The sequence below is a fragment of the Psammomys obesus genome, unplaced genomic scaffold (assembly GCF_907164565.1).
Source record: "Psammomys obesus unplaced genomic scaffold, mPsaObe1.curated_primary_1811, whole genome shotgun sequence".
Classification (NCBI taxonomy): Eukaryota; Metazoa; Chordata; class Mammalia; order Rodentia; family Muridae; genus Psammomys; species Psammomys obesus.
In genome coordinates, this window is record NW_026591598.1 from 7,151,126 (window position 1) to 7,177,294 (window position 26,169).

The 26,169-nt window shown below is 49.7% G+C and overlaps 1 protein-coding gene across 1 annotated transcript in view; it reads left to right on the forward strand.

Moving 5' to 3' along the window:
- Csmd2 (CUB and Sushi multiple domains 2) overlaps positions 1-26,169 on the forward strand; it is a 547,489-nt gene that overhangs the window by 277,816 nt on the left and 243,504 nt on the right. Inside the window, exons 6-9 of the mRNA XM_055610909.1 lie at positions 682-794; positions 12,840-12,917; positions 17,629-17,716; positions 18,414-18,538. Of these exons, the coding sequence (XP_055466884.1) occupies positions 682-794; positions 12,840-12,917; positions 17,629-17,716; positions 18,414-18,538 (404 nt within the window). The remainder of the gene's footprint in view (positions 1-681; positions 795-12,839; positions 12,918-17,628; positions 17,717-18,413; positions 18,539-26,169) is intronic.

Sequence of the window (26,169 nt, forward strand, 5' to 3'; positions counted from 1 at the left end):
CCAGCTGCTTCCCTCCTCAGTCCCGCTGACTCTTAGTGAAGGGTGATCGTTGGAAGACTTGACAGAGGGATTGTAGCTGGAATTGTGGGATTGATTATAGGGCAGGGAAGGAGTTGCTGTGGGTGAACTGGGATGTGCCAGGCTCTGGGATAGCCTTAGTGCCCAGACAATTTCCTCACTTAGCCCCACAGACTCGGGGGCTGGGCTTCTCACTGAGAAAGGCCAGGTACAACAAGGTCACAGTAAGGAAGGCTTGAAATGAGCCTAAGCCAAGACCTATTGTGGCTTTCAAGTCCAGAAAATTGGGAAGACTGTCCTGAGACTGGAATATTTCAGGGACCTGCTGGACTCCTGGGAAATGTCTGTATATATAGTGCAGGAGGAAGAGAGACACGAGAGAGGCCAGTCAGGAGAGTGCAAAGACCCAGAAAACAGGAAAAGCAGTAGAATGCCGATGGGGTTGTCTGTAGAGAGCCCTCAATTTAGCATTCTTGGTGTGGCCCTGAGCATATGGTGGGATTTGGTGGATCAGGGGAGAAGGGGGTGATTTGTCTGGAAATGCCTCCAGCTGCACAGGCCCCAGGAAGCTAGAGTGGGTAGTGCTCACCTCTTGCTGCAGAAGGGGCGCAGACTCCTTGAGGTCCCGTCTTGCCCCTGACCTGTCTGTGTCCTGTCCCCCAGGTTTACCGGAGCCAGCCTCCCGGCCCCTGTCATCAGCAGCAAGAACTGGCTTCGGCTGCACTTCACCTCAGATGGCAACCACCGGCAGCGTGGCTTCAGCGCCCAGTACCAAGGTAAGCATAGCTTGACTGGGGATTCCTCTGACAGAGCAGAAGCGACCTTGGGGGCCTTGGCCCCTCCCCACTGGTAACCCACATGTGACTTCGGGAGCCACTGTCTTGGGTCCGTTACAATTGGGGACCAATTGGTGTCCACGCCTGCATCTCTGCACCTGCCCGGATGGCCTTTAGCCACCAGAGCATCAGTCCCCAGATGCTATAGGCCTGGCTGTCACTCTTCAGGCCAGGCTCATCATCACGATGAGCACTAAGAGTCAGGCCCCATTAGCAGACGCCTTCACTGCTCCTCCTCGCCACGCTGTATAACAGATGCTTAACTACGCGCCCATTTTTACAAAGGAAGCCAGTTTCCCAGCCACGGTCCCCACCACTCTTCTGGGCCAGAGCCCCTCACTTCCTCAGCAGTTAATAGCTGACTCCCTACAGTCTGGAGGCCCTCCACATCTCCACCCTTCTTCAGGCTATCTGGAGCACAACTTTATTGCAAGCATGGGCAAGACCCCTTCAGGGAGTATCCGTGCTTACTTCCCACCTCCTGTCTGATCTCAGAGCAGGAGAAGCAGGTAGAAACCATGGGTAAGCATATTTACGCTCTACTAAGGAAGGCTTTCTGAACCTCAGGAGCCACCCCCCAAAAAGAGGAGTGGGTTGACTCAGAAGGGGGGACACACCTTCCACCTGAAAGAGGGGGGAGACAGCCAGTGGATGCACAGTAGGGGACCAAAACGTGCCTCAAAACCTTGCCTGTAGTTTGAGGCAGTATTCAAATTTGATACTCTGGGGTCTTGGGTTAAAGCTGCAGTCATGCAAACTGTATTTTCATACCTGGACTTAATGAGTGGCCTCATTCCTTTTGTCTACACCAAAGAAAACCTTTGCAATATACATAAAATAAGCCAGAAGCCCACGGGGCCTGAAGACTTCACAGAGTCTAGCTTTTCTGGAAACAGTATTTACCACCATGGAGGCTCAGCCCCTGAGCCAGAGAGGCAGCCGCCTGCATCTTCCTGTCATGTTCTCCAACATAGAAAAGCTGAGCTTAAAAGTGCACTTTCTTCTGATTAAATAAGTGCTATGTGCGCCTAATAACAGTTCAGGTTCTTGAGTCCCCCAATGTGACTGTGATAGGTGAAGGCTCAGTGACAGGTCTGAGAATCACACACCAGGCAGACTCTAGATTATCTGATTATGTTCCTACTGTGTGTGTGTGTATGTTCATGTGCTTGTATACACATGAATATATGTATACATACATATATGGATGTATGTATGCATTTTTTCCGATCACGACCTACAGTGCACACACATCTATAGAACAAACTACTACCCATGGTGTTTGGCCTGGGTATGAGGCACTCTGAGCATCTCTCTTCCATTTTGTAATGCTAGCAGAACCCTCTCACCTGATTTCACATGACTGAAGTGGGATAGGCCCACAATCTGAGAACTTCTCTTTTGGGCATGCCCTTCTTGAAGCTTCGTCCTCCAGTCTGCATCCCCAAACCTTCCCACTCAGGGCTTTTGTGCTCCGGAGTCTCAAGGCTGCCGAGGTCATGAGCACTTGGTCCCAGGTGACTCTGTTTCATCCTAGACATATTTCCATGAAACAGGTGTATAGGCAGCTACATTTTAACAAGCAAACAGAGCGTGGCCCAGCTCTGCTGTACCAAAGGCCCCAGGTTTCATTTACTGCATCCCAGTCCAGGAAGATGCAGCAGGGACATTGGCTGCTTAATGGCTGTGTTAATGCATGGTCGTTCCCCGGAGGCTATGTTTTCTAGTGGTGGTAGTGGTGGTAGTAGTGACGGTGGTGATGATGATGGTGGTGGTGGTGATGGTGGTGGTGGTGATGGAGGTGATGATGATGGTGGTAGTGGTGGTGGTGGTGGTGGTGATGGAGGTGATGGTGGTGGTGGTGATGATGATGGTGGTAGTGGTGATGATGGTGGTGGTGATGGAGGTGATGGTGGTGGTGATGATGGTGGTGGTGGTGGTGATGGAGGTGATGATGGTGGTGGTGATGGAGGTGATGATGATGGTGGTAGTGGTGATGGTGGTGGTGGTGATGGTGATGGCCCCCTATGTTTTTTGTTTGACTGTTTGTTTTTTAAGTCACAGGACAGTAGTAGCAGAATCTCACTGCTAAACATTCCTGCATCTGGTTCTCAGTTTGAGTCTCGTCACCTTCGCTGTACAAGAACATGCCGCCATCTTGTGTCCCAGCAGCCTGTCCCAGTTTTTCTAAGGCCTTCATGAATCAGGGTCATGCCCTCTTTTCCAAACAGCACACCATCAGTCACAATAGCTTTGACAGTGAGTTCTGTGTCACCAAAGCCCAACTGGCATGTCCAACCTTTTGACGTGTAACTGAGTTACAAAAATCGCAGCAAACAGAACAAAAACAGCAAGAACAACAAAACACTCATACTGTTTTAGGTAAGCCTATAATTTTTCTTGGTCCACATCCACAGCTATCCTCGGCCTTGCATGGCTTGTGGGCCATGGGCAACACATGCCTGACCTTAGAGCATTGATTGCTGGAACTTCAAGCTAAATCTTATCCGAGAGATCTCAGGCAGTATGGACACAGACTTTAGGTGGTCATTGTCAATTTCAAGAGAGTTCAAGGCGCTGGAAACCTAAGCATCTTGAGGCTCCCGTGGCTGAATTTAGATGTGCCGTGGGAGGAGTGAGAGCTAGAGGCTGATCATCTTCTCTGGCTTCATTTTCTAACTTATTCAGTATTTTTCTGTCCTTTGCTACGCTGACACCCTGCCAACCTCTGGGGTTGATACCAGGAATGATGGCATCAGTGCCTCTGTCTGCATTTGCAGACATTGTAGTAACATGAGCTCTCCCTTTGGGGGATGCCACAGATTCGGCTGAACTGTTAAGTTCTTTTAAATATGGTGTTGACATGTGCCAAGACACCTGTCCTGGTTTCTACCAGATGAGCACCCCTGGCCTCACCCTTCCATTCAGCTATGCATGCCAGCACAGGCATAATGGTCCGCCCAGCCCCTTCCACATCAAGTCGGGAGCCCATAGTTTCTGTGCATCCTATGAGTCAGCTGGCCTGGAGGCAAAGCCAGCTGCACTCAGGAATCATCATTCTCCCCTTTGAGGTGGCTGCAGCATCTGTTAGGTCTCAGCATCTGAGACCTCAGGCATCTGCCCTGAGTGTCAACCTGAATTGGAGAGCTCGAATTCTGGGTGCCAGCCTTGTCTAGCAAAAGGTGTGAGTAGTTGAGGTAGATCCACAGAACTGATGACAGAGCAGCATCGTAGGTCCGAAGCAGCAGCAGCAGCGGCAGTGGCAGGGAGGGAGGGAAGGAGAGCGAGATGTAGTCTGCACACACATCTTTCTTGTGTCCCATAAAGAGATTGGAATTAAGTTCTCAAGTGACTACCCTAGCAGCTTTCAAAAGGTGAGCTTGAGGGGCAACACAAGATCTAAGCAAGACAGGGTGAGATTAGACAGGAGCAGCTGAGATCCTCACAGGGAGGCTTGGAGAAACTTTCCAAAGGCGAGCAAGCGTTTTGGGGAGGACCCATCGCAAGGGAGTTAGGGTTGACACAGACAACAGGACAGCCAGCTGCAGCCCAAGGATGCAGAGTCTGAATCCACAGGCACAGGCTTTGTCTCGGTGTGCAGCCCCAGGACCTCAGGGGACGGTCAGGCTTCCCTCTGCCCTAAAATGTCCTTGTCTCCTCTTAGTTCAGCCTTACAGCCCGAGCTTCAGGCTAGAGAGCTGTTTGTCTCGCTGGAGTCTTCCTACTCACGGCATGCCTTCCTTGAGTCCCGCTAACATTCATGACATCGGGAAAACGTCTTGTAATTAACCACAATGTGAAGGATGAACGGAGCAGCCTGGCAGCCTTCTGTAGTCATCCTCTTTCGGACGAGATGGATATGGCTGCTGGGACTTCCATCAACCCGGTAGAGCCAGCAGGCTTCTCTTGGGAGTCCTGACTCTTCACCCACAGTGAGAAAGTGCACATCCATGTGCGACTCGCATTCTCTGGGTGAATATTTGTAGACATGGACTCACATGTATGTTTGTGAGGGTCCTGCTTGCAGACATGAATGACCATATGTGTGTGGGTGCCACCTATACACATGTGTGCAGAAGGGGTGGGCATCTGAGAGTGCTGAGAAGCATCAAGCTGGCACCAGGCTGTACCTTATTGGTAGGTACAGGTCTTTACCTTATTGTTGTTTAATTATTGGTCTTTAATTATTGTTGTTTATTATTGGTCTTTACCTTACTATAATATCTTTGCCTTATAGGTAGTTATAGAATCTTATTTGTTTTTTTCCTTCTTTTCATATGTCTCTGTGTAAAGTGTTTGTATGTATGTTCACATGTGTGTATATGTATATGTGTGCTTGTGGAGGCCTAAGGTTGATGCCCCAAAACTTCCTTCATCACTCATTCTTGCCCATTCTTCACAGAGAGAAGGTCTCACAGTCAAGCCCAAAATTCACTGGTATGTATAGTCTGGCTAGCCAACTTGCTCTGAGGACCCCATGTCTCTGTTTTCTAGGGATAGAATTAGGGGGAGGCAACATAACCCCACTCCCCTGGCATTTACGTGGGTTCTGGGAGCTGAACTCCAGTTCACTTGCTTGTACAGAAAGCAGTCTAACCACTGAGCTGTTTTCCCAGACCCCTAGGTAAAGCCCTCTTTCTATCAACTAGTGCCTGAGGGCACCCCCAGTAGCACAGTGTTTGCAGGCACACCCACTAATGAATGAAGGTGTAGGCAATAGGAATGAATGCACCCCAGAAATTCTCAGGTTGTTGCTGCTTTACCCAACTATTCAGTTGATCCTCCTTTCTTTCCTTTTCACTTTTATTTTTTCTTCTCTTATATATTAGATCCCAACTGCAGTTTCCCCTCCCTGCCCTCCTCCCAGGCTTTCCTCCCCCATCTCCCCTCTCCTCTAGATCCACCCCCCTCAGCCTCCCCTAAGAAAAGAGCAGGCCCTCCAGGGACATCAACCAAACACAGCATAACTCTAAGACCAGGCACGTACCATCACATCAAGGCGCTGGACAAGACAACCCAGTAGGAGGAAAAGGGTTCCACAAGTAGGCAAAAAGGACTCAGGGACAGTCCCTGCTCCCACTGTTAGGGTTCCCACGGGAACACCAAGCTACTCAGCCATAATATATATGCAGAAGACCTAGGTCAGACCCCCCTCTTTTCTGACTGGGCCTGCAGACTGGGCTCTCGGGGGACTCAATAGCATCATCTGTTCTGCGCTTGGACCCTCCCCTTGGCACCCTGGCCCACTTGGATCTGCTGAGTTAGTTTTTCAGTGAGCTCGTTTTGTGGCTGATTTCCCCTGGTGCGCCGTGTTCCACCCACCTGGGCAGGCTGTTTTGCTATATGCAAACGAAAAGTGTGATTGTGTCCCTGGGATCCTAGCAACCGAAGCCCCAGTGTGTGAAGGTGGCTCTTTGATGCCAATGTCCCTGGCGATATATAGATCTTGCCTAGATCCACATTCCTGACTGTCTTAGACAAATACCCAAGAGGAACAACTTGAAAGGAAGAAAGATTTATTTTGGTTCAAAGGCCTCTGACTCCATCGTTTGGGGACTGAGGCATGGCGGTGGAGTGCGTGGTGGAGAAATGGCCAGGAAGAAGGAAAGAACAAGAATGGGCCAAGACCAACCTGTACCCTTCAAAGACACACCCCCAGTGACTCACTTCCTCCAACAAAGCCCCACCTCTCATGGCTCTCAACTCCCAATGGTCTGTTTAGATTTGAAATCCATCAATGGACAAAATCATTGACTAGGTCAGAGCCCTCAAGTCTAACCACACCTCACAGACACTCACCAATGTGCTGTCCCCAGGCTCGGAGGTGTCCCTCAGTCCAGCTGCTTGAAAATGAATACTAACCATCATAGGTCACACCCCTTTACCTGTGTGTTAACCTGACACCTAGCAGTTCCTTAAATCATCGTTAACCTTTAAACAAAACCAGTAACAAGTTCCTAATTCCATCTAACATAATACAACTGCCCTGCACTGAACCAAGAAAAAGCAATGAGTCCTACCCTAGAGCCTTAAGACCTGGACAGACTGTGGAGAAGTTCATCACCACAATGTAACATGGATCTCCCACATCCAGTTCTCAGTAGAGATCCTATCTACATCATTATCTTCTGAGCTCCAATCGGAGTTTCCCATGTGTCTCTGCTCTCAGCATTCTAGGCTTCCCAGCCTGTTCCTCCAAACTCTTCTAAAGTCCCTCCCAAGCCCACTTCTGTAGGCTTCTGAGCCCAATGTAACAACCCCACTTCTCCAGAACCATTCCTCTGTCAGGTGTTTGTTGCTGTGATAAAATAAATTTAAGGGAAGAGATCTGTTTTTACTCTCCATTCAAAGGTTTCAGCCACTGCTCAACTGGACACATTGCCGAGGTCCTAAGGTCTGGCTGAGCAAAGCCACCCGCTTCACAGTGCTCAGGAAGCAGAGACACAAAAGAAGGGTTGGGGGCAAGATACAGACCCCAAGGAGATGCTCCATGGCCGACCCCACTCTAATTAAAGTTCCCAACACCTTTCAAAGTAATGCTATCAGCTAGCACCCTGGGCTTCATAAGCCTTCCCAGGGACATTTCCTGTTCAGATTATAACACTGACCCATCCATCAGCTCCTGCTTGGTGTGGGCCACCTGGACGATACCTCCCCAGGGCCTGGGCCTGGGCCAGCTGAGCCTGGTTGGGCATCTTCTAAGATTGCGTGCCTGGAACGAGGACAATTCACTCAATTTGTTGTGACTCCTGTACTTCCAAGGTTAACTTCATGAGGACCAAAATTTTGCTCATAGCTTCTGATGTGTGTCCAATGACCTTGTGATGCTCATAGGTATCATGGGTAGCGCAAACCTGGAGACCCGGCTCCAAGGAGTAAAAAGTAACAGAGTTAATACACGCATTAACTGCTTAGACTCCTTCTCATTTAGCACTTACCACCTTGGTAAACTGTTCCAGAGTAGAAGTCAGAGGAAATGAAAGGGAAGGATGAAAGTGAGCTCCAGCTTGGGCCAGGGGAGTAGATCATTTTCCGACTGAGAGCAGACGCAACCAGCTACCAGGCTGTCAGCCTGAGGCTCAGGCAGTTCTTCTGGGGGAGAGGAGAGGAGGGAAGCTCCGTCCTGTCTTAGTTAGGGTTTCTACTGCTGTGACAAAACACCACGACCAATAGTGACCTGGGGAGGAGACGGTTTACTTCAGCTGACAGCACCACATCACAGTCCCTCGCTGAAGGAAGTTGGAGCAGGAACTCAAGGCGAGAACCTGGAGGCAGGAACTGAAGCGGAAGCCATGGAGGAGAGTGCTGCTTACTGGCCTGCTCCTCCTGGCTTGTTCATTTTGCCTTCTTCTACACCTCAGGAGAAGCTGCCCAGGGGTGACATCAATCAAGAAAAGGCCTCATGGCTTTCCCACAGGCCAATCTGGTAGGGGTATTTTCTCAGTTGAGGTTCCCTCTTTCCAAGTAACCCTAGCCGTGCATCTGGTTGACATGAAACTAGCCAGCACAGATTCGAAAGTCAGAAGTCCTTCTGTGGTCTCTAGAGGGCATTGGGGTGGGAGGCTTTTCCACAGAACAGTTTTTTTTTTTCATTTTTATTATTAGTTACATTTTATTAACTCTGTATCCCAGCTGTATCCCACTCCCTCATTCCCTCCCAATCCCACCCTCCTCCCTCATCTCCTCCCTGCCCCTTTCAAGTCCACTTATTGGGGAGGACCTCCTCCCCTTTCATCTGACCCTGTTTTATCAGGTATCTTCAGGACTGGCTGAAAAGTCCTCCTCTGTGGCCTAGCAGAGGCTCCTCCCTTGGGGGAGTGGGGAGGTCAAAGAGCCTGCCATTGAGTTCCTGTCAGAAATAGTCCTTGTTCCCCTTACTATGGGAAACCAATTACTGAGCTACCATGGGCTTCATCCGAGCAGAGGTTCTAGGTTATATCTATAATGGTCCTTGGTGGAGTGTCAGTCTCAGAAAAGACCCCTGTGCCCAGATATATTTGGTCCTTGTGGAGCTCCTATCCTATCCCCATCATACTAACTCCCCTTCTTTCATATGATTCCCTGTACTCTGCCGAAGGTTTGGTCATGGGTCTTTGTATCTGCTTTGAAACACTGCTAGGTAGAGTCTTTCAGATGCCTTCTGTGGTAGACTCCTGTCATACGTTCAGTGCACATCCCATTTGTCTTTCTAAGTGAGAATTGATCGTCTTACCCCATGTCTGCTTTCTTGTTTATCTTCTTTAGGTGTATAGACTTCATTACCACAGAAGAGTTTTAAGAGAGAAAAAGTAGCCTTCCTTCCCAGCCCCTCTCTTCTTACCAGCTTCTCTCTCTCTCTCTCTCTCTCTCTCTCTCTCTCTCTCACTGTCTCTCTGTCTCTCTCTAGGAAAACTAGCATATTGTGTGCCCTTAGAATTGTATCTACAGTTCTCTGTTCTCATCCTCACTCCTTCCCTCCAGTGGACACCAGAACCAGAGAAGGGAGGCCAGTAAGACCCTCCCCAGCCAAACCCCAGCCAAAACCCAGCCAAAACCCAGCCAAACCCCAGCCAAACCCCAGCCAAACCGCCACCTCTTATCCAGGTTTGGTGGCCATCTCTGTAGACTTACCTTAGGTAGGCTACATTTGGACTAAGACACGTCTCCCACCACCACCGCCACCTCCTCCTACTACCCTCGTTGGCCTGGGGCCTTAGGGACAGGAACTTCAACTTTCCTCACAGTCCTCAGACAGCTCTGTTTCTCCCAGAGATGGTTGAATCCCAGCCATACCGTATTAGCTGGGCTTGAATAATGCATGTTTCTCCGCTAATGCCCTCTGTTTGATAATGCGCCCATGTTAGTGTTCATTGGAAATTTTCCTGCTGGATACACACAGAGAGCAATGCACATTTATAAAGGAGGCTCCAGAGTGCCGAGGGAGAATGGGCTCTGTGGTAGTGACTGAATTTCATCATGCATTCCACGTAGACAGACACTCGTCAGGGGAACAAATCCCTAGGCCGGCTTTTTTATTTAGCCGGAAGTAGGGGCTCTGGGAGACCCTCGCGCACTGACTCTGCGGACTTTGTTTGGGGAAGTGGTGTGTTCCCTCCCATCTTAAGTGAGTGTCTGAGCCTTCATCACCTGGACTGGGACGGGGGGGAGGCTGGGGACAGTGGATAGCACCATTGGAATCACTCAGGGGACCAATCACAGACAGTCTGGGTCTCGTCTTTGTGTTCTAACTCCTGTTCACCTGACCATCTTTGATCCCCAGTTTCAGTTTCTATTAAGCAAGCAGGATTAACTACCAGGCAAGGAGGTTGGAACTTTAAGGACCCAGTGACTGTTTCCTGGGACCCTAGATAGTTTTTTTAGGCACTGAGAATGTAGTAGCCAACAAGAGGGCTCTCCTTGCTCGAGCTTCCGGTGCAGTATGGGATGATAAATGAGCCAGGTGTGGTGCACACAGGTTTAATCCCAGAACTGGGGAGGCGGAAGGCAGGTCTCTGAATCTGAGGCCAGGCTGCCCTACGTAATGAGTTCCAGGCCAGGTAGGACTACATAATGACAGCCTGCCTCAAAAAATTAATTGCTAAGTTAGTTAGTTAGTTGGTTGGTTAGAGAAAAAACTAAAAATGATATAGTGTGCTAGAACCCTCAGGAGGTGGACTGAGGAGGGGCAGGAGGTGCCATTTAATGGAGTGCTGGGTGAAGGCTCATGAGGAAAAGAGGTTTTCCCAACTGTTTCCAGGGCACAAATCACAGACATGTGAGGGGAATCATTCTAAAGAAACTGGCAGCCAGGGCAGTCCGTATTCCTGGCACACTGCAGCAAGATCTGTGTAGCTGGAGAAGAGTGGTGGAGGTCAAAGAAAAAGGCAGCGAGGCTAAGAGGAGGGCAGGTTGGCCCTCGTGGGCCATTTACAGACTCCAGCTTATGCTCCAGGAGAGCACGGTTCCACCAGAGAGCTCTAAGCAGAGATGGATGTGGCATGGTCTGGCTTGCACTCAACCAGCGTTCCTCTGAGGCTTGAACTAAGAGCAGGCTACTCGGATACGAAGGAGGAAGGCAGAAGGTCATGGCAACCAGGGAAGAGGGGTCCACACTCGTGACAGATATGGAGGTGACAGATATGGAGACTGTCAGCAGTGGCTCAGAGGGTATACACTGGGGAGGGTTTGCTGAGGGATTGTGTGTGGTTCCAGAGTGAGGAGCCAAGGAGGCTAGTGAAGAACTGGTAGAGCACCCAGGACCTGGCACACGGCAAGTGCCTGGGCACAGCTGTTACCACTCCTGGGCACCAATCAGGGCTGAGTCGGCAGCCAGGGGCCAACTGACAACTGATGTGGTACAAGGGGACCTAAGATTGTACAGATGGACCAAGGTTTTACAACCAGAGATGCAATGAGTTCTTGGTAGCCAGGTGAATGCTGTGAGGAGCAAGGGAAGCCAGACCACAGGAGACAGAAGGGGTGAAGCATGGGCCATTGTAACTGAGAGCTCTGCCTTTTGCATGCTACTCAGCAAAGACCTGAGGAGCTGTCGAATGGACAAAGTCAAGACTTTTATCCATCAGGCAGCTACCCAAGTTCCATCCCTCAGTGACCTCCATAACTCAGCTTCCCCTGCCTCCAAGCCAGCTGGTGTGGGCTGGGTCTAGCTGGGTCTATTGGCTCAGCTCCACAAACAACATCTTCCCGTGATGGTGAAAATGCAGCAGACAAGCCTAACCCGGCAGGTGCTTTTCAAAGCTTTGGACTCCAGGCCCCCAAATTTCCAGTGGCCAAACCCAAAGTCAAGGGGTGGGAGAAAAATATACCTCACCTCTGCAATGGCTACAAAACTCATACCACAGGGCAAAGATTTGCAGCCCAGTGGTAGATGCATGAGTTCGTGTTTGACTTTGCAGTATCACAAATATCCATATTACAAATGGTATGATGATATGGGAAGTAGTGATAATTTGAACTTGACCCAGTTTACCATTCCCTGTCAGGACTGGCTCAGAAATTGTGTGTGGGAAAGGATCCACAGGGTACAGGCATGCAGAGGCTGAACTATGCATTCATCGGCTTCCCATCACCATAACAAATACCTAAGGCCAATCAAATTAAAAAGGAGAAAGGGTTGTTTGGGCTCATGATTTCAAGAGGTATCAATGTATGGGTTAGGCCTGTGGCAGTACCATACATGATGGAGGGAATGCCTGGTGGAGGAGCCGCTCACTTCATGGCAGCCCGGAAACAAACAAACAAACAAACAAACAAGAAATGGAACGGGTCTAGAGTCCAAAAGAAGCCTTTAAAGGACACAAGTTTAATGACCTAACTTCTTTCACCTAAGTCCCACTTGCAGGAGCTTCTAGCACCTGCCGGTAGTGGCACAGACTGGCAGCTGAACCCTTGTACATAGAGCCTGGGGGAGAGCATTCCAGATCCAAACTTAGCAGACTGTGGATCTCACAAAAGATCCCCACCCCCACCCCCACCCACCTCCAGCCCAGGAGAAGACTGAAGTTAGTCCATACCCAGGGACCTCAGCAGCAGTGGAATTTCATTTCATTCCCAGGAGAGGCCTGGGCAAGCCCAGAGCTCTGCAGACACCACAGGGTGAGGGAGCTCCTTCCCTGCTTCCCTCGGAGGTCTGTTTCTTCACAGCAGAGCCCCTGCCACCCTTTGCTATGTTACCAAGAGACAAGATAAATCTGACTTGCAGGCACGTCTAACCTGTGGCTCCTGGACCAAGTGCAGCCCAGCATAGGTGTGGATACAACAAAAAACATACTTAAAATGAGGTCATCTGTTTGTCCCGGGGGGAGGGGAGCATAGGCAATGTTTTTGTTGTTGCTGCTGGATCCCATGGTTCTCAAGCTTGAACTTTGTAGATGACAGTGTTATGTCCCAGTTGTCACAAGGAGAGGCACACCTCATTCTGCAGGAACCCCTCGCCAGTGGCACACTACTCCTTCAACTGTTTTTTTCCTTCTCTGTCCTCTCTAGTCAAGAAGCAGATCGAGCTGAAGTCTCGAGGCGTGAAGCTGATGCCCAGCAAAGACAATAACCAGAAGACGTCTGTGTGTAAGTGTTGGCCGGCCCGCCCTGCATACTGGGGCACAGGGCTCACACTAGGGTCTGAACCTCTGGTGCTGTGACCAGATGTGGCCACAGGGAAACCAGCCTCTGCTAGATGACTTCCCTGGTCCCTCCCGCCCTCTATCTGCGCATGGACTCACGGAGCTTGCAGCCAAAGAGCAGCTCCGGGGCTGCCCTCTGCCTTCTCCTTCCATCTTCTCCTTCCTCTTCCCTCCTCACTTCCCATTCGATCTGCAGTCCAGGGAGTCATTACTGCACATTTCTCTCTTTATTTTTCTTTTTGACTCACTTCCACCTGCTAAGACAGTGCTCTCTCTGGCGCCTTTTCAGGCTGGGGTGTGGAGATGGGTGGCTCCTAAGGTCAGACGGTGAAGAGGAGGAAGGGATGTGTCTAATGAACTTCTCCAAGGGTGCTGGACCTGGCTGGGCAGAGTGAAGTGGGGACTCAGGTCCTGGCTCTGTGGGCGGTGGGGAAACTCTGGCGGCACCCTGTTTGGGCAAACTGCGTCTTTGAGAACATGTTTCTGCTACTGGTGTTTGGAAGATGAAAAGAGGTCTGGTGCTGAGGAATGGTCTAGAACATCAAGTCCAGAGAGATACTTGATGGGCCTGTGCTGAAGGGATTTAGAGTGTAAGCCTTGGGGTTGGGGAGCAGACACTCTGTCTCCCTTCTGGAGCCAAGTACAAGGAAGCTGCTCTGGTTCCCCCAGGAGACTGATTCTGAGTTTCCTTCCTTCCCTTTCGCTGCCCTCATCCCTTCCTCTTCTCTCTCTTCCTCTCCTGACCTGCCTCTGCTTCCCTCTGCTTCTCTTCCTGAACTCCTCCCTGCACTCATTTTTTTTTCTGCAATCGCCAGAATTATACTTGGTAAGAGAGATGGAAGAAAGTGACCAGGTTCCCAAGGTCTGTGCTGAGGCAGAGATGGGGCCCTAGGAGAGCCGTGGTCCAGCCCCGAACCCTGCAGAGAATGGTCCACTTAGGCCATGGGCCCAAGTGCTCCTTTTGTAGCCATGGAGACCAAATGAACCACAGCAACTTTGGCTTTGCTTTATACTTCAGCATGGAGCCATAAATAAGCCTAAAGAAATGTCCAACATTGGTGGGGGAGGGACAGGACCTCACATGGCTATGCCATGCTACCCTAGAAGCTAATGACTTAGTTTAAACCTCTATAAAATGGTGATACAGAACCCTAGTCTGCTTTCCTTCCAGGGATGCTGAGGATCTAAGATGGGCCTTGCACACAGGGCTTTCCTCCCTGTGGGAGGCCCACAAAGTAGCTGAAAAACTACATGTGGTGTGGGTTACATTTATCTGAGAGAGCACATGGTTTTCATCACCCACACCTTCCCTCCCCAGGTGCCCACAACAGCCCCAGAAAACTGAAGAAACCAGTCCAGGGAAGTCAGATAAACCATCTGTAGACATATCTATGTGTATGTGATATCTCTTCTAACAAGGTTGTAAGACTTCCTCAAAAAAAAAAAAAAAATGTGTGAGTTTGGCCCAGGTTCCTCTGAGGTAGCTGCTGATCTCTGCATTTCTATGGACTCAGCATGTAAATTCTGCTCAGAACCCCTGTGGACAGCTGTCTTGAGCTCAGGGAAGGGGTGAGCCCTACTGATTTCCTCCAGCTGACAGTCCGTGGATGGCAGCTCCTGGCGTGGCTCTCAGCTGCACATCTGTCAGCATCTCCCTTCATTTTGGATAGAAGGCATCGACACGTATTTTTCCTCCTCGTGGGGCCGTCCCTGCTTGGGTCAGGATTACCCTGCATTCTTGACCCCCAGTAGCCAATAGCAAGTCAAATATCCATTTCTGGTGTAGACTGGCAGAGGAGGTAGAAAGTTCTGAAGACAGCGGGGAATGTCTTTTGCTTCTGCAATTCATGAGGTGATCTGATCCCTGGATTTAAGTTTGCTTCTTTCCTGGAGAGCTGGCTAGGTCTTCAAAGGATGACCATCAGTCACTGCCCAGGGAAAGGGTGCTGGCGGATGTGAGTGCGTCAGGTTTCTAACTTCCTGAATGGTACCTTAGGTGCTGCTTCAGGGAGGCAGGGTGGTGGGCTTTGTCATCCTTAGCTCCAGTTCAGCTTTGCCTACTTCCTGGATGGCTGTCATTATTGAACGGGGATGGGCGGGGGTGGGGGTGGCGAACTGTTGAGAATTCTCAAGGTGCTGCTAAGGGATGGTGTTTCTGTTAAGGACTTTAGGATGGGTGCGGTCCCTGGACAAGTTGAATGGGCGGTACCTGAGGGAGATGGGCACTTAGCTTCCAATCTGCTGCAGGGATGGTCCACAAGCCAAATGACAAAGTCATCAGGGACAGCTCTTGGATTAGGGACCATCTTCCCCTCCCGGTTACCACCTTTACTACCCAAACTCCTGTTCACCTGGAGCCCAGTTACCCTCTCCTTCCTTGTCCTTGCAAAACACCCTGGCTCCTGAAAACTCTCTCTGCTTTAGAGACTTCAGTTCGTGGTTCTGTTAAGTTGAGGACATAGAACGCTGGAAGTACAGGGTTGATATGGAAGGGAATAGGGTAAAGATTAATGTCTGGAGATCTGGCATGCCTCAAGCTGGAAGTATGGAGCCACCCAAGAGGCCTTGCTGGCATTGCCACACAACCAAGAGTTCAGCCTGGTCTGGCCTGAGCTAGAGCCTGTCTAAGTGGCCAGATTCCCTTGTCAGCAGTCCCCTGGGCTACTTGGAGGATGCAAGCAGGGGCTGTTCTAGGCCTCTACTTGTGGCAATGAACTGAAACCTCAGCCGTTCCCTACCTTCCATCAGCTACCAGTGTCCTCACAGCCCCAGGCTCAGGAGGCTCCTGCTCTCCCTCTTCCTGCCTTATCCTTCTATATTCTCTGACGCCCACTTTTTCTCATCTGTTCCCCATGACATATGCCTCACCAGACTTTTGTCCTTGACCTGGATAAGCATAGAACTTCCTTCAACAAGGATGGCTTTTATGCCACCCAGGACTCTTCATTTGTTTTGTTTTGGGGTCTTGGTTTTGTTTGTTTGTTTCACTATGTAGCCCTGGCTGACCTGGAACTCGTGTGTAGCATAGGCTTGCCTCGAACTCACGGAGATACACCTTCCTTTACTGCACAAGTGGGGGGATTAAAGGCGTGTGCTGCACACCTGGTTGCACAGGACTCTCCAAAATCCCCCTATTCTTGTGTATTCAGGATAAGACTCATACTCCTCAAAAGTCATCTATCTGAAGCCCCACATTCCACCTTGTCATCTTCCCCTTCCCTATACTTCAGTTGCACTTGATACCCCCCCCAGTTCTGTCTCTCTGTCTCCGCCTCACTCTTCTGTGCCTGCCTTCTGCCTTGTCACTGTCCCCATGTGTCTAAATCTTGCCCCTTTATAAGATGTGTGTCAAGTGCCGCTTCCTCTGGGAAAACTTTCTGGTCCCTCATCTGAGCATCTTTCATCACCTCCCAATTCCTGTCCTGAAATTTCTTCAATGCTTCATGGCCTCCCTCAATGGGAAACTCCTTGAAGACAGTGGTCATTCCCAACTGCCATTGGCTTCTCCCTCTTGTAGCCAAAAGAAAGTCTTGTACGAAAAGCTGGGACAGGGCTGGCTTGGTGAATGTATGCCCACTGTGGGGAATGAATGAGTAGTGTGAGTGGGTGGTAGAGTACCTCTCTCACATTATTGGTGCCGAGTGGAAGATGGGGGGACATGAGCAAGCTCAGAGACTGTTGCTGTAGACGCCCTGTAACTCCTCAGTTGCTGTTGCCATGGGATTGGTGCGTCCTTGGATAAAAACTTCTCTGGCCAAGATGTCTGCCTGGGCTAGGCTATCAGTGATACGCCACTCCAGGAATCCAGAGATGTGAAGTTAGGCCAGCCTGACCAATGTGAACCATCAAGAACAATGAACAGACAGGGGCCTAAGGGTTGCCCACTGTCTGCGCTATATGTACCCGCCGCCCCAGACTGAGTTTGGCTCTATCTCAGGCAGCCATTCATATGGTTTTTGTAAAAAGGTGTAAGAATGTCATACCAACCTGCTAGAAATACCCCAGATAGCAAGATACCCAAGATACTCTTGGCTGGTGTAACACTGGGAGGGGTGGGAGAGAGTATTCTGGTCCTTGCTTGCCTACTGTGGTTTGATGGGAGTCTGATGAGAAGAGGGCTCTCAGAAGAAATGTCCATATCTGAGCTCGAGTCCTTGCTTTGAACTTGAAGCTGCAACTCTCTCTCTCATTCTTTACCGTTTCTAACCATGCATTCACCTTTTATTTACCTTCCTTTGAGTCATCTCTCCATCTGGGGCCGAGGTTGGGGGACAAGGTCATCTCACCTAGAGTTTCCATCCCTGGATCTGAAGTGCAGGACGGGGAGGTCACCAGAGCCTTTGGACAGTCCACTTTTGGCCACTGGTGTGGGACGAGGGAACAGGATGGTTGTTGGGCGAGAGGGCTGCCTTGGAGCCCACAGGATCCCAAAGAATCTCACTTGAATTTTTTCTTGCAAAGGAATTTTTCAAAAGCAGCCTCCTACCTTGCACAGTCAGGAAAACCCTGTCTGGTAGAGCCCCGATACCCTCCACCACTCCAGGGGAGCAGGGCCTCATCCTGTCTCCTCCTCCCACCCTGAGACACTGCCCAGCCTGGTGCCTTCCTGAGACTGTCTCTCTATGTGTGTGCTGTTTTGTTTTTTTGCCTTGTAGTAACTCAGGTTGGTGTGTCCCAAGGACATAATATGTGTCCAGACCCTGGCATACCAGAAAGGGGCAAAAGACTAGGCTCAGACTTCAGGTAAGAAGCTACTGGGGGACTTTCTGATTGCAAATGTGGTGGGGTGGGGTGGGGTAGGGTGGGGTGAGGTGGGGTGGCCTGGGTATGAGGGAGGACAAGTCCTGGCTTTCCTGGAGGTGGGGTAGAGAGGGTGAGATGGATACAGGAGTGACAGTTACTGGGAAAAAGCTGCGGTCTCACCAAGTCTGATCCTTGGAAGGATAGCCCTACCTTATGGGCTGTGAGGGGGTATGGCTAAAGCATGCCCATGTTAAATGGCTTGAAACACATGTAGCCAGAGTTCAAAGGGCCGTCACAGGAATGGTGACAGGCCTACAGTCATCCAGCATACCTCAGAGCCCCTCAGATGGTAAATATTTGCAGAGGTTTGTCCTGTCAAGGCATCTTCCCATAGTCCTCTGTTTTCACCCTGGTTTGTGGGTACCAGAATCCCACCCTTCGCCCTAATTGATGCTTACCTCCCAGCAGTGTTCTTTGCTCACAAAGTCTCCTTTTAACTCAATCCTAAAACCATCAAATGTTCCCAAACAACCTAGATCAAGGGCAGCTGCACCCTCCAACAGAAGAACCCAGATGAAAGGCCCGAAGGAGAATGAATGTTCCCCGGGAGACTTGTGTTAGGGGCCAGGATGTCCTCCTTCAGGGCAGGGCTTTGGTGGGCCTAGGGAATGAATTCACAACACACTTTGTCTCCCAGGTTAGGATCCAGCGTCCAGTTCACCTGTAACGAGGGCTATGACCTGCAAGGGTCCAAGCGGATCACCTGCATGAAAGTGAGCGACATGTTTGCAGCCTGGAGTGACCACAGGCCGGTCTGCCGAGGTGAGGGCACCTGGGAAAGGGAATAAGCTCAGACAGCCAGGTTGGGCATGGAGACCTGGGTCATACCCCAGGCTGGCTCATCTTGCTCTCTACTGCTCCTTAAACCTTAGGTCTTGCTACTTTGACTAATTACCGCATTTATCTGTCATTTTCTCTGTATCAAGGTCTTTGCTAGGAGCAGGCATAGAAAGGTGGGGAAACCGACATAGCACGGCCTTCATAGTCTAATGGGAGAGGAACATAGGAAACAGGTTGCTGACATGCTGCACAAAGAGATCAGAACCACACAGAAATAGGAAAGCAAGCCACCCCTTATACTCTTGTCTTAGATCCATCCGTTCTAACGGAGACACAGCCCAACCTTCTGGCCCCAGTGCTCTCGTTGCTTTGCCCAAACTCTGAAGTAAACAGCCCTGTGGTTTTTGAAGCAATGCTTTTAGCTATACAGAGAGGACGTGGAGCATGCCATCAAAAGGCTGCTCTGTGGGCTTCTCTGACAGCATACCTGGCCATCCTGTCCTCAAGGGCCCTGCGGCCCACACTCTCACCTCTCACGTGAACCGAAGAAGACTGCCTGCCAACAGCCATAAGCGATTATAATGCTGCACGTGGGCAAAAGGCCATCGGCGGGGCAGGATGGCACTCAGCTGTTAGACAGCCCTGGGGAGCCGAGGACCCCTCATGGGGAGAAGGTGTATTGACCACTAAAATGATTGTATTCTGGATCCTTCTGACCAAAGGTGATGCTTTACTTCCTAAGCACCTTTGCACGAAGATGAAATTCGTGCAGAGCGAAAGCGGGCCACGGAAGGGAACTAAACTGTTACCACACCGAAGAACATGCAGAGCTAAAACCCAGTGCATCTTATAGATGTGTTAATGAGGAATCTGGAAGAGAGTCGTGAAAATATCTCCCAATTAGGCCTTCCATTCGTTCCCTACTGTTCAACTTTAAGGTGGCCATGATCTCCTGTGTATGATGTGCTTTGATCTTGTCTGCATGTTATTGCAAAGAGCCTATATAGCCATACCTCTTACTTTTTTAAATTAAAGACACAAAGGACAGTATCCTTGGAATAACTGAGCATTTGGACAGATCACCTGTTTCCCTCTGGATCGACCTTCCTTCCAAATGCATCGGGCAGTGCCCACCCAAGCTTGCAGGGCTCAGGGTGACGGTGGTAGGATGTAAGCATTTTACGGCTTGTCAGGTGCTAGAAGGAAGATGGACATCCTGTAAAGAGTGGAGACTCCTATATGGGTCAGCACGTAGAACAGGACTTGCTTTATGACATGTGTTGAACCAGTAGATAGAATGGCTGAACAACTGACTGGCACATAAGTCCAGGTGCAGAACTCCCAGATGCCAACCACATGGAAAGGCACAGAGTATCTAGTCTGCAGACCATGAGACCCTTGGCCAATCTGTTCTTTCAGAGCATCTTTGGGAGGCCAGAGCAGTGAGGCCTTTGGACAGTGGTGGGATCTGATCTCTTGTCAAGATCTTTTCCTTGGAGGAAGGTTGTTCTTAGTCCTGGTGGTTTATTTACAAGAAAAAGTTCAGGATGGGAGAAGGGCTATCATTCTAGGGTGTTTTAGTCAAGTACTCTGCCCATTTTTTTGTTGTGGGCCCCATCTGGGCCATCTCCAGTGACTCTGACACCGGACTAAATTTTCTGCATACTTTCACTAAGCCCCAGTCTGCTTTCACCTCTCTTCCCCTATTGCCCCCCCCCGCTTTCACCTCTGTTACCCCATTGTACCCCTGCCACTGTGAAAGTGGGTGGTGGGGGATTGCCACTCTATGGCTGTGTATCCCTAGGCTTTTATCTTCACCTTTCTGGATCCCTTTTTCCTCCCTGCTGAATTAAAGACGCACTACCCTGTTAGCCCATGGCATCACCAAGCAAGGCAGTGACCTTGACAGTGCTCATTTAGAAGTGGCACAGTGATGCTTGCGAGGCTCAGGTGCACGTCTGTGTAGCTTACCCAGCTACACAGCTGGAGCTGCTGAGCACACCTCATCCTCTAGTGGCTGTGGGTTCTCTCAGAAGCCACTGTCTTGTCCACCACAGTCCTGAAGCTGGCTAGACATAGCAGGGACCCTTCATTAGCCTTCACCACAGAGTCCTTGTTACTGAAGGAGAAAACCAAATCTTGCCTGCTTGGTGACTGTGAAATGGAAGCAAGGCATGTTACTGAAGGGGACAAGAGTCTCAGCACAGCCTCACCCTCCTGTCTTCCTCCTCCTCACTGTTCCACAGGCTGTGGAGAGGGAGGCAATGAGAAGGCCAAAGCTTAAGGTGACCATTCCCCAGCTTTCCTGAAGGTCAAGAGCAGAGCTCCATCCTAGATGGTCTACTCCGGCAGTCTTTGAGGTGTCCTCCGCCCCCCAGATCTTTTGTTTTAAACTAATTTGAATTCTACTGTAATTGTGATTTTTTTTTTCTTTTGAACAGCTTGGGTAAACCTCACTGTTACTATTAAAAAGGGACAAAAGTCCTTCAATTACACAAATCTCCAATTTGAAGCAGGTTACCAAAAGATGGCAATCTAAAGCTCCCTGGCCATTCTATGTGGAGTATTGTTTTCCCTCCATCGTGTAAAATATGATGTGGCTTTAATTATTCACTTTTCCATGCAATTAATTATACCAAAGCACACAGACAGGCAAATAATAGGTTCTCGATAAATGTTTGAGGGCCACCAGAATGAATTGGCTTTGTGATTGATGTGAATGAGGATGATGGAACTATGGCCTCATTTTGGAATTTTTGAAATTGGTGGTTTATTCGAGCCTCTTCTTTCCCTCCCATCAGAAGACATTAGCCTCTGCTTTGACTCCTGGAAAATCTTAGTTGTTTTCATTTTTGAGACAAGGCCTCAAGTAGCCCAAGCTGGCCTCTTTGTAGCTCAGCCTCCGAGGATGACCCTGAACTCTTGAAACCCCTTTCTCTATCCTCCAAGTACAGGGATCTCAGAGACATAGCACCACACCTAGTTTCCTATAAAACTATAGGAATCATGCAGAGTGGGCTAAGAAAAAGGCAGGACACAGGTTCTATTGGTTACTTTTGTGTTGATGTCACCAAACACCTGACAGGGCGTGAACAGGAAACATGGCCATCTGTGTGAATGTGGCATGTGTAGGTGCCTGCCTGCCTGTCTGACTGTCTGACTGTGTGTGTTTCTGCCTGTCTGTGTATCTGTCTGTCTATCTCTGTGTGTGTATGCCCATCTCTGTGTGTGTTTGTGTGTGTGCCTGTCTGTCTGTCTGTGTGCATATGCATTTATAATAAAATCATTTAGAGTGGATAGAATACCATACTTGGGACTAAGATGATCTAAGTTTCAGTCCCAAGTTCATTATTAACAAGCTAGATGGCACAGAAGACATTTGATAACATGAATCTGCATCTTTTCCCTTGACTGGAAAATGGAAGGGGAACGTGGGAACTGTGCACAAAGCAGACTTGACCAGATGGCATGCTCATTACTGATGTCTGTCTTTCTCCTTGGTGTCCATTATCAGATCAGAGTCCTAAGCCAAACCCTCAAACACCGGTGTCCAGTTATATTCCCCCTCCCCTCCTTCTCCTCCATCCGCTACTGTGTGCTCTTCTCTCCTGCTCCCCCTTTCCTCCATCACCCTGTCTTCTTTCCTGTTCTGGTGCAGATTTCCTGGGTCACTAGAGCCCATGCCTCATTGTCCCGGCCCTAAGAATGTCCCTAAGCCCCTTACCTGTATGTGCTAATGATAAAGCTGCTGTTCATTAAGCCATTCATTCATACTTGTCTAAAGCTTCGCACTAGGCATTTTTCACCATTTCCTTATGAGGCAAGTGGCAATGACCATATTTCATGTTGAGCTGAACTGTCTAGTACTGACCAACTTGCCTGAGGACACAAAACCTATCAGTTGAGCTGTTCCAACCCCTCACTCCAAACACTCTGGCCTACTTGAGAATTGCTCCTGGACCTCCTTCAGAGTCAGAATGTGGGGGAACTGTGTGGAGCTTTGTTTTGACTAACTTCTAAATGTATAGAAAAATTGTCATTTACATACTGAGAACTCTGGTCTTAGAGTTCAGCTGCTTTGAAAGAGTTAATGGGGAAGCAGGAAAGTGAGAATCAGAGGAGTAGGAAGAAAACCAAGGCATGCATGTTGCTGTTTCTCAAGTAGAGATGGTCCATTGCGGTGGGATACTCCAGAGAGATCAAGGTAAACTATCAGGGGGATTAAACATCATGGTTCAGTTTGTAGGTTGTTCTGCAGAGAACTGGAAGGGAACAGAAGGGGGACCAGGGATGGAAGCCTGGTTTGTTTTGATGGCAAACCTTGAATCTCTGGTACCTATGGCTGCCGTTGTCCCTGTGGCCATCAGTCCCTAGAGTTAGGAAGAGGAAAGCAGATAGGAGGTTTGAGCAAAGGCAGGCTTTTGATCAGGTACCTATGAAGGTGCAGAGGGAGCTGGAAATACTGGTGAGTAGTCTTGAGGTATAGTTAAGGCAGCAAAACAAACGAAAAATAAACAAAACCGAAAAGAAGGTCAGCAGGGTCCAATTAGTGGGAAGAAGTACAGAGGTCAGTGGACTAGAAGGACCAAAAACAAAAAAACAAAGTAGGACACCAGTTGTTGTGAACAGAGTGATCCTGCTGAAAGTATTAGTGAGAGGAGAAGGGAGGCTGTGGTGGCTGGACTTCCTGGTTCCAAGGACATCAGGGTTCTGTGTGTGGCCACAGATGCTCCTGGGATGGAGAGGGCAGTGGTCCAGATCCTATAGAAGGGACCAGCATTTCAAAGAAAGGGCCACCTCTCTGATAGAGCAGGAGATGAACACCAGCAGGCAGGGTTACACCTTCGGGAGTCAGGAAGAGGATGTGTCTGCTAAATAGCTTCCCGTTTCCTCCAAATACAGGAAGGCAGCAAAATCACCAGCCAGGAGACCAGAGAAGGGCTAAGGGGAAAGTGAGAGGCCCGAGGGCCATGTGGAAGGCTGGCGAGGGTCTCTGAGCAGTAGGAGCATGTGAACTGACAAAGCTCAGTGGCAGGGTTGTTGGGACAATCCAGGGAAGAGTTGGAGGTGAGTAGCAAAGACACAGAGACACCAGCTTTGCTTCTCCTGCGGATTTTTTTTTTTCCATCAAAGCTCAATTATGTGCAGGCAGATAGAGAGAATATTGAGGAGGGGGGGATTCACAATTGATGAAACTGGTAAGTAGAGAGAGAAGAGGAGGCTGGGATTTGTCAGAAAATGACCACAATGGCAGACTCTGAGGTTTAATCTGGGTTAGGATGGAAAGTAAAATGGGAACATGGGGGGAGGGAGGCCTGGTGAATGGAGAGGTAACAGTGGTAGTAGTCATGGGGCCAATAGAAATTCCAGGAATTGTCAGACACATTTGCAGAAAGAAATGCCAACAGAAGGAGGCAGGTGTTCACTGCAGAGAATATCAGAATATCAGAAGCCAGGGTTGGAGAGGAGAAAGTCTTCCTTTAGGCAGAGGGCTTTGGGAAATGTTATAGTTACAGCAGAGATTAGTTGTGGTTAGAATGGGTAGTGGGAGGCCAGCCGTGAGAGCTCCCACCTGCATGTCTAAGTCAAGAGAGAAAAAGTTACAGGCCAGCCTAGGCTGCATAACAAGACCCTGCCACCACCCCACCACCCCCCCGCCAAGAAAAGTAATGTAACTTTTGTTACACAGGAATTGTTTTCAGGGCCGGATGGAAGTCAGTCATAGGAGAAACAAGAGCAGGCAACCTGGATCAGGGTGGAAATCAGGGCGGAAAGCTAACCTGAGCAGTGGCTGCGTTTGCACTGCATACCTCTTGAGCAGATGCGGCTCCCTGCTTTGGCAGCCAACGATTCCCATGTTAGAACTGGCTGTGGTTCCAGGCTGTGTCTCTCCACAGCTCCCGCCACAGCTCCCGCCACAGCTCCCTAGGGTCCTGTTCCCAGTCAGACAGCACAGTGATGTCCCGAGGAAGGGTGGGAAGCACAGAAGGCAGGGAGACGTCTCTGTAGGAGAGGCTAGATGGGAAATCGCAAGTAGGGAGAGAAGACACACTCAGTCATTGATTCAGAAGCTGCCGTTTGGCTAGCCCATCTGGGTCACAGCGAGGAGCCCTCCATCCGCTGGTGGGATCCCTGGAGCTGGCTGCTCCGGGGGAAGGAGTCAGTCTGTCTGCAGCAGCCCCTGCCTGACCTTGCCCAGACAGCAGACAGAAAAAGCAGCTCAGACTCCATCTGGAACCTGTCCTGAGGTACTCGGTGCTAAGTAGCTACAGATTGTAATATTTTAATTAAACCCCTCCAAGTCCGTAAAGTGGTGAATGCTTTTTGACCTATTCTCTCTAATTACCTTCGGCATATTTTAACACACTGCAAATACCATCTAATTTCTTGGAAACAAGCGCAGGATAAATCGAGTCTTTTGGCAGCAAAATCAGTCTTCCCAGAAGAGGTGGGAGTTGCTGCCAGGGGAGCTGTGTGGGGATTCTCAGTGGGGCTGGAGTACTGGAATCCTCAGCCCTTGTTGTAACGGTGGGGTGGGAATCACCTCAGAGGGAAAAGCCTAAGTAAAGGATCTTCAGGGCCTTCTCTGGAGGTGGCTCAGACAGTAAAGTGCCACGCAGCCTGAGGACCTGAGTTCAAAACCCCAGAACCAATGTTAAAGAAAAAAAAAAAAAAAAAAAAAAAAGGCGTGTACAGGAGCTGGTACCTGTAATCCCAGCACCACAGAGGCAGAGGAAGTAGGAGAGCTGAGCCTTGGTGGCCAGCCAGTGTAGCAGACTTGGCAAGCTGTAGCCGCAGTGAGAGATTCTAAGGTAGGAAGTGATTGAGGAAAGTACCCACTGGCTCCTGTGTATGAATGTCAACATACACACACTCACACACTCACACATTCACGCACGCACGCACTCATGCGCAGAAACGTCAAGAAAGCCAGAAAAGCACTCCTTAGCCTGGGAGGAAATCTTGAATCTAGAAAAAGGCAGTGAGCATGCCAGTTATCTGGCAGTCCTAGGACCCCTTTGTTGAATACTGAGAATGTCGCTAGCACAGGAGTCTTCCCGTGTGTCATTGAGGGTGATTTCACTCTCAGCAGAACTCATTGAGGTGTGTCATGTGGCTGTGGAGGGGTCCCTCACTCCCCCAGGCCTGGACAATCAACAGATGGATTTAGACTGAAAAGGTTAAGGGGCTAAGCACCCAAGATTGGCCTGACCTCGGCTATGCCATCCTCCCCAAGTGCGACCTGTGAGTCAAAGTGTCTTTCAACACAGAATGAGAGGAGCAATTGGATACTTATGAGAGCATGGGGACCGGGGGTCAAAACTCAGTTCAGAAGCTGAGAATATCAATGGATAAGGTACTTGCCGCACAAACAAGATCTGAGTTTGAATCCCAAGTCGCCATGTAAAACACCTGTTACCCAGGGCTAGGGGAATTCTGGGAGCTGGCTAGCCAGTCAGACTAGCCAGATCAGTGAGCTCTCTGTTCAGTTGAGTTGAGGACGTAGTCTCAAAAACTAAGCTGGAAAGCAATGAAGAACTAAAGCCAATGTTGACCCTCTGGCCTACACACACACACACACACACACACACACACACACACACACACACACA